The sequence below is a fragment of the Cardiocondyla obscurior genome, linkage group LG02 (genome assembly GCF_019399895.1).
Source record: "Cardiocondyla obscurior isolate alpha-2009 linkage group LG02, Cobs3.1, whole genome shotgun sequence".
NCBI classification, from domain to species: Eukaryota; Metazoa; Arthropoda; class Insecta; order Hymenoptera; family Formicidae; genus Cardiocondyla; species Cardiocondyla obscurior.
Window position 1 is genome coordinate 10,391,840 of NC_091865.1, and position 8,550 is coordinate 10,400,389.

The 8,550-nt window shown below is 36.4% G+C and overlaps 1 protein-coding gene across 1 annotated transcript; it reads right to left on the minus strand.

The window, feature by feature from the left end:
• Positions 1–231: 231 nt before the first annotated feature.
• On the minus strand, positions 232–7,977 carry LOC139108702 (uncharacterized). The gene is made up of 3 exons (XM_070667206.1): positions 6,172–7,977; positions 3,769–4,093; positions 232–3,086 (listed from the first exon to the last, which is right to left on the minus strand). The coding sequence occupies exons 1-3, from the start codon at positions 6,316–6,318 to the stop codon at positions 2,875–2,877; spliced, it is 684 nt and encodes a 227-aa protein (XP_070523307.1). The 5' UTR covers positions 6,319–7,977; the 3' UTR covers positions 232–2,874.
• Positions 7,978–8,550: the final 573 nt, after the last annotated feature.

Consider the following 8,550-nt stretch of genomic DNA (forward strand, 5'->3'; position numbering starts at 1 on the left):
GCCAGCAGTAATTAGTAGCTCGCGCGGCGCTGCGGAAATTGCCGCAGGCGGCCGACTCCCGGGGCTGGAAACACCCCGAAATATCTACATATACAGTCGTTATCGCAACTGTTCGAAACGACGACGGCACGTAAAGTAAGGTTGCGACGGGCGCAATTTCGATATGTCACGCGACCGCAAGTTTTAAGCGATACACGATAAAATTATTAGACACTCTCTTCCTCCCCCTCGGCATTTAGTTTTATTGATGAGAAGTTTGTTGCTTATTTAAACGCACATAATATTCGTATTTTTTATTTTACTAGAACAAACCATGCGCACGCTTTGCGTGCGCGTCATTATAATTGAGTAATTTATGATCGACGACGCGTTATCGGTTCAAGAGACCTGATTAGAAACTACGGAAAAAAAAATTATGCGACTTACCAATTTGTATGAGCTTCAACGGAGTTGTAGAGTTCAGTTTCTTCAAGTTCCTCAAAAAGCACTTTTTATCACGTTCGTACGTCGGGAATATTGCTATCGAGAACATCGATTTAATAATCTGGAACGTCAGCGTTGATTTTTTTTTATTTTATTTTTTATTCTCTGTCTCTCCCCAAGCATCTTTTCACGTATTCACGCCATTGTTCGCTCGAAAATGTGTTTCTTTTATCTCCCCCTAGTCGCGTAGAGTATTGCTTTGGATATATCCTCGACGGGATTGCGAGTTTTTCCTCGAAACACTCTCGATAACGATGTTTCGTCATTACCGGAGAGATTGTACGAGATGTGGTTTAACGACATAGCCGTCTTTATCTGTCCCAACTGACAAGATCGAGTTAAATGGTTCGCTTTGAATCCCATTTCTTGATACATTACAAAAGAATTATCTGCAAACGTTTGATAGTTACAGCGCATTATCTAAAACATTATTTCTAATCTGCAATCTTATAAAATATATTTCTTTTGTTTTTTTTTCCTCTTTCTTTTTCGGCTCTTTATTTTAATTCTATTTTTTACTCGCTTTTCATTGACCTATTTTCTGAAACTCGTGAAACATTACTATTTAATGTCTAGCCGCACGTGAAGTTGTTTTGTGAATGTTTGGTACGTGGCATTTTTATAAATAAAATGCTCTCGCTCTTTTCGCATACTCCAAAAACATTATTTCCTTTGAAATAGTAATTACAAGAAATTACATTAGTATACTAACTGCGCAAAAATTAACTGTGCCGTACAAAAGGATGGAAATGAAAAGGACAGAGAAAGAAAGAGAGATGGAGGGTTCTAAATGAGCTTTTAAATGTCTTGTTAAAACTAACAAAAAGAAATACATTTTTTTTTCCCTTTCTCTCTCTCTCATGCACACTTTATAACGGCAGCGCGGACAACGATTTTTAATTTTGCAGCCTCCACGGCCATAATATTCAATGGATAATTCAATCCCGTGACCCGGATTTCCATTTCGCTGGCGAACAACCCCTGCGCCACTCGTTACTCGATAATCCCCGATGATCAGTGGCAATTGGAATCTCTTCGCACTTTAGAGCATCAGAAGTTATTACTCGTACGCCCGTGTTACGAGCAGTTTATTTTCATTAGGACGCGATATTCGCCGCAACCCCGCGATCTTGTCGTTTACGTGTTATTGCGTGTATCTTCCGGCACGCAGCTTCCCGGTATTAACGATCGACGGCCGCGTAATCGAGTGCTCTATCTCGTAATGAAGTAACTTCCACGCTATTACGGTGTGCATGTATATATTATATTATGTATATATTATGCCATTGAAACGCGCCAGATAATTTACAGCTGCAATTCTAGAGATGTGACTTCCACAGCATGTGTATCATTATTGTAATTTTATCGTATCGAATCGCGACGTAATATACGACATAGTTCTCTCGTACCCTCTATAATCAGTTCAGCTGATTATATCAGCTAATCGGCTTGAGCGCACGTCACTATGTTTTTGCCATAAATTATTTATTATAATTTCAAACTGAATTATATTACTTTTCAATATCCATCAAATTTATGAAGATTTATGTAAATACAATGACGTTATTATTATCTCTTCAAATACATTCGATAAAGATTATTATAATCGGAACAATAAAATGACTATTTTATTGCGTTTTCTGAAACGTTATATTTCTCAAATATTTCATATTGCTTTATTCCCCCTTTTTCTTTTTTTTTTTTTTTTTTTTTTTTTATAACGAACTCGGGAAAAATTCGGGCCATTGAGTAATTTCAGTAAAGCGTAGAAATTCTGGCAAATTGAGTAATTATAACTTGCGGATGGCTCAACCTGTATATTTAACTTTTCACCCATTTCAATAGGAGTTTTCAAATAAATGCCGACGCTCGATTAAAATGTTAATCAATTAAAAGGTTTTCGATAAACGCAAATAGAGTTTATATGCATAAAAGAATACAAATACATAATAAAAAATATTTTTGGTCGTTCCATTTCTATTAAGCGAACGTCAATTATTTATCGGAAAGCTTTATTAATTTTGCAAATTCTTATTTATATGGTTCACGTGTCTATCACGGCTTGTCAATAAATGCATGTTCTGCATCGAGAAAGCATGGCAATAATGTTACCTGTATAACAAAAGAAATATATTATATATATATGACATATAACGTGCATTCTTCTATCACGCTTATGTCGTTTATCGCGCGTGAAAGGGGATGAACTATATTTACAATATACATATATGATACGTTATCCCTGCGTGTAACGCCGGATGGACAGCACCGTTGGTGCCTTTGGTATACAAAATGGTACATCAACGTTGATGATTCGGGAAAGGAAAAGTCTAATCGTGCCAGGTACAAAAGCTATCAGTCACGGCTGTCATGACGGCTGTCGGGTTTCTTTCAGTACGCTGCCGCGTGCGCGGATAACGCGGCGTACTCGTGAAGGTGAGTCTCCGCGTCGTGCCCTTGACCGCCGTAGACCCCACCCGAATGATCATTCTTTCCGGAAGTGTGTACTACGGCGTGAAATCCTTCCTTGTCCGCGTGGTAGCTTACGATCCGCAGACTACCACCTGGATCCTTTACGGTGTATTCCCCAGACACGCTATGCCCTGCGGAGAAGAATATATGATAAGAGGTGAGAAGGAGTTTTCTGACGTGGACTATCACAAATTATATTATTATATTTGAATTTCTGAATCATGATATCCCGAACTACCTTTCGCTTTCAATCGTTTGTAACTCAAAATCGAAACTAACTCCGATACTTTCACTAGAAAAGAAAAAAGAAAGAAAAAAAAAAAAAAAAAAAAAAAAAATATTTTAACTTGGTCAAGGAACGTATCTGTAAAGTTTGCTCGATTTTAGGGTAAGTTTATACGTCTACATAGGGCGCTTATACAACTACGGTATCACACCGATGCGCCGTTGAAGCCAGTTTACAATTCCTCGAGTCAACTTCACGACTCGAGTAAGAAAACGTAGTTCCAACTAAAGAGTCGACACGAACGTACACATTCTCGTACTCGTACGTACAAGCATCCGGCACATACCAGCCCGTGTGTACTCTAGACGTGTCGGAGGGTGCGCGCTCACGAGAGCAGTCTCCGCAGAAATGCAATTTTCTTTTCACCCGTGGCAATTTTTGCCGACGTCAGCGTCAGAACGTCGAGCCGTCGTCGCGCTGGCAATCGGATAAACGGCGTAGCCACAGGTAGCCCGGCCATTCAAAGACTCCGTTGTCGTCCCGCGAAAGTCACCAAGGCATAAAAGTGACTCGTCCTTTTCACTCACCGTCGCTGGACTCCTTCTGGCCGTGAAAGTCGCCGGTATGATGGTCCTCGACGCCGTACGAGAACTCGTACTTGGGCTTCGCCACGTAGTCGACCGTGTAGCCGTCGTGATGGTGATGTTCGTGGTGGTTCAGATAGTTGTGCTCGCCGAGATGGTCGACAGGTACGTGTGGCACTTTCACTTCGTATTCAGGTCCCTGCACCGGCCCTTGGAAATGCATGTACGAGCTGGCCACCGAGACATGATGATCGTGGGTGTCTAGCGGTATCACACCAGCGATTGATCGATCGACCAGGGCGAGGCCGATGGTTAGTGCGACGGTGACCTGCGACACAAGAAGTTTATGTCGAGCGGTTGTCCGGGGACTCACCTCCGGTAACGGCAGAAGGGGCTTTCGATGCTCTGATAGTTATCGATCATGGTTGTAAATAGCGCGCGTTATGGACCGAAGAGTTCATTTACATAAGCGCTGGACATATATTTACCATACCCCAGTATTCGTAATATATTTACAGGATATTTACCAGACCCCGTTCTCCGCAATCTTTCTGGTCTATCGAAATTTTATTATTTATGGGAAAAAGGCTTCTTTTAGAAAAAGCAATCCTCTTGTATAAATTAGTATTGATTGTCGAGGAAAAAAAATAGCAAAGTAAAAGGAGACGTATCTTACGTATTTCTATGCGCTTTAGTATCGAATATTTTTCCTATGCGTACACATAAACAGTAGTCAAATAAACTGGAATATTTCAAACTAGCAAAATGTTCGGCGAGTCGAAATTTCACGGAAATGTAATGTATGTATAACTGTGATCTATACGATTGACGTCGTTTATGCATACAAACTCGACGTCATGATGAAACTCTAGAAATTTGCGATATTTATCGACATCGAGCAGCGAAGAGCCGGTCATCGACCTTTTCGTTTTTAATTACGTGGATCCCGAAAATCCGGCCATCAATGTAGAACCCAACGCGAATCAGTCCGACGGAATTAACACGATTGAGAAAGGAAATGTGCGTGTCATTGTAAATGTTTTTAACCCAATCTATCAGCCTTTACATCGTGAAATTAAAATTTGCAACTCGATATTTAAACACTTTAAATATATGTAATTGTAGACAAGCAAATTATTTATATTCAAGTAAGATAAACGAGATGCGTGATAAAATGACAAATACATGCAATCAATATATTTGTATAAATTGTTAAAAAACTAATACTTTTTTTTTAAATGTTAGTTGTATTAGTAGTTAGTTGTACATACTATATTTACTAGCAATGAGATATTACAAATTATAATTTTATTTTATGCAAATTCTGTCGAAACTAACGCCATATAGAGGCACTGTTTTATAATAATTGTACGTATATGTAAAATACGCGTGGAAATACAGTTTGCATTATTGCATATATAAGTGCATGTTGAAGTTAGGAATATAGTAGAATATATGCAGGAAGATATAAAATATGTGCATGTTAAAATGTACCATGTAAGATTTTACATGCACTCGTCGAATTATGGAACTTGGCGATATCATGTATATTAAATGTGTCATTATCGAGAGGTTAATATAAATAATACGTTATAATTAGGCTAAATTTTTAAGCATTTAATAAACAAGTAATCCTAAAAATAATTATCAAAATAATAGTTTAATAGCTTTGTTGCTTTAATATTAGCTTTCTTTGCCATGGAGGCAAAGACAAATTCGTTAAAATGTATTAAAGAAAAAGAATTTTTTATCACAACGAAACAACTGAGACTTCTGTAGTTGAGAAGATTTCAAAATTAGCCAAGTACAAGAAAACGAGTTTCTAATACAATTAAAAGGAAGTGTTTGTTACAAGTCAGGGTGCACTTTTTAATTTTCATGAAGTTCAATCTTTACCACTTCTCGAGCACATTCTGTGAAACGGACACTATTATTCGCAAAACTTACGTTAGCGGCAAACTGACTGAAGGAACTAATTACATTTTAGATTTAAATGTCAAGCAACACTTTAATTCCATTTTACATTCACGACATTACTTACAATTAAATCACCGACAAAATTTGCATAAATAAAACTCTTCTAATCTCATCCCAATATACTCATTTTATCGGCTTTTTCCCGTTTTTTAATATATCTCATTGGATGTATTACATTTAACTGTATATTCGTAATTATTAATTGTTTAGAATTTATAGCCCCACGATTTTATTTTGCTTTTTTATTTAGTTTTCAAAATTATTTTCTTCCTTCTTCCCCGTATTTCTGTATGCCAAAAGGTTATTCTTTAACTAACACTTTCTCCGACCCGTGTAACTTTTTCTTTGCAATGAGTTTCGACACTCTACCTTGAAAGTCATCTTCACTATTACGGTATTTCGAGCGGCCAAGTGAGAACTGCAACTTACCAACGTATTTTCTAGGCTTTTATACCGGCACTCTGCATACACGCTGCGCATACAAGCGCGTGCATCCGCGCCCGGTTCCGGTTCCGATTGCTTATGCAGATGTCCATGTGAAGATGTACTTCCGAGACATTCAAATAAATGTCGCATAGAGACATGAAAACATGCAATTATTAATAAACGAGGAAGTAACTAACAATGAGCTGTAGATGAACCAGTAACAAAATAAATAAAATAAACACGCACTAGAATTTCACTTACTTTTAACATTTTATAAATAGAATCTTAACAGAAGTTAACAGAATTATATTTATATACCGAGGAAAGAAAGAAAAGAAGTCGCTCAATGATTTGCGAATTGATATAAGAATGGAAATAAAAACGGATTTATGTTTTGGATATAAATAATTATATGTACTTACAATATATATTTTTAACGCAAACCTTAAATACTTATGAATAATTGAGAGTTGTAATATTAATATTAAAAATGTTATACTATGATGATAGTGCAGTAAAATCGTATAATGTTATAAAACAAAAATTAATATTGTATAATATACAATTTTTAAGAATGCAGTATTAAATTTAAAGTATTTAAATAATATTTTTTAAAAAATAAAAAAAATTTTTTTAACGATGTATTTAACGCATATATGTTTGTAACATGTAAAATATTATTGATAGCTCTGTACAAACTACATTGTGCACTTTGCTAACGTCGACGCGAGTTCCAAATGGCGTTTCACGATGACTCGCGATGTCATAAAACGATTACGTATTAATAGACGGCGCATCTTCACATAGCGTGCATTGAAAAATGATCCAGAAGATCGCATTAAATCGCTTCCTTCCTCTCAGCTGGCATCGCGAACGGCTTCCTTCTTCCTGTGAAATATGTACTACAACCGTAAGCTTTCCTTGACGTTAAAATACGATATTTAATGTGTTTCAGTGGGTTGATTTTTATTTGAGAATGTGTTTTAGACTTTTGTTTTAAAATCTTTTTCATTCATTCAAGTATTATAAATAATTATTTAACGGACACAAAGCGATAATAATATGCATACATACGGAGAGTTAATATGGATAATGTGATATAAATTATGTAATTAATTTAAATTACGTAACTAAATATGCCTACCTGCAAATGATTACCAGTCTATATCTGCTGTAATTGCACTCATAAAGCTGTTGTTATACAGAGCGTAATGTATTTTAATAACATTTTTATTAATTTTTGAAATTAGTTAATATTCTATGTATAAAATAATTTATAAATATTATTCAATATCAATATCTTTACTAATGATAACTTGTGACAAAGTAATATGTTACCGATAATGTATTTCGTTAGCTAAATACAACTGTACATTTATTACATTCACGTACTGCTCTTGATGCTGCCATACATATTTTTTGAAATTAATAAAAACTAAAAAAAAAGAAAAAAAAATTTGAACTATAAGGATCGGATTCGAAAAATATTAACTTTTTTCTATAGCAATGTAACAATTTCCGATGGTTGTTTAAATTAATTTATCTGTCCGCAATCTGTCCATAAATTATCAAAAAGAAAGTTAAAGTTTAAAGTTACAAACTAAAAGTTGTGATTTGTAACATCTTGCTTTTTATATTTAAACAGTGACGGTCGACGACAAGCTCGAGCAACTGATACAGAATTTCTTTTTTCTTTTCTTTCTTTATTTTTTTTTTCTTTAGTGCAGTTTAAAACGCGCTTGGGGGAGATATGGTGAAAGAGAGCCAACTGGAAGTTGGCTGGCGCACGATGGAAATGTCTCCCCCGTTTTCTTTGTCGCGACGATAAGAAACGTCGGGTTGATATATTCACGAAAATTTTCTGTACCTCCTCCCGCCGTAGCGCGTGATACATGAAACGCAACATTGAATCAAATTTATGCGTAAATGGTTTTTGTTTTAATTCTGCGGCGAGCTACCCGCTTAGCGCCGATGATTAGCATATTCGTTAGAGTGTAGTGGATTAAACGGTATCACGTGTACATGGAAAATATCCGTCGCGATTTGTCTATTTGGAACAACAAGCGGCGCCTCGTGTAGGTATAATATGGTAAATCTGGCGCGTACAACTGCACGTAAATGCCATCATGCGATTAACAAGCTACCGTTTATACATTATAACGCCTGGATTAATAATATAAGTATTATTATAATATATTATTATCGTAAATGCTCATTATCTGCGACATATAATTTGATCGGCCGGGGGATTCATGGCGATGTTCAATAAGGCACGATAGACATTAACGATCGACCTCGCCACATTTGATAACCCGATTAATGGACTACGGCTATGATAATGAACGTGAAGGGAAATACAACCGCCGGCACTCTCCATACGCA

Bases quoted from the DNA above. Each gene is read 5' to 3' on its own strand.
- LOC139108702 (XM_070667206.1), bottom strand. From the start codon at position 6,318: ATGCGACATTTATTTGAATGTCTCGGAAGTACATCTTCACATGGACAT. The intron at 4,094-6,171 runs GTAAGTTGCAGT...CTTGTGTCGCAG, and splicing joins AAAGCCTAGAAAATACGTTG to GTCACCGTCGCACTAACCAT. The intron at 3,087-3,768 runs GTGAGTGAAAAG...TCTTCTCCGCAG, and splicing joins CCAGAAGGAGTCCAGCGACG to GGCATAGCGTGTCTGGGGAA.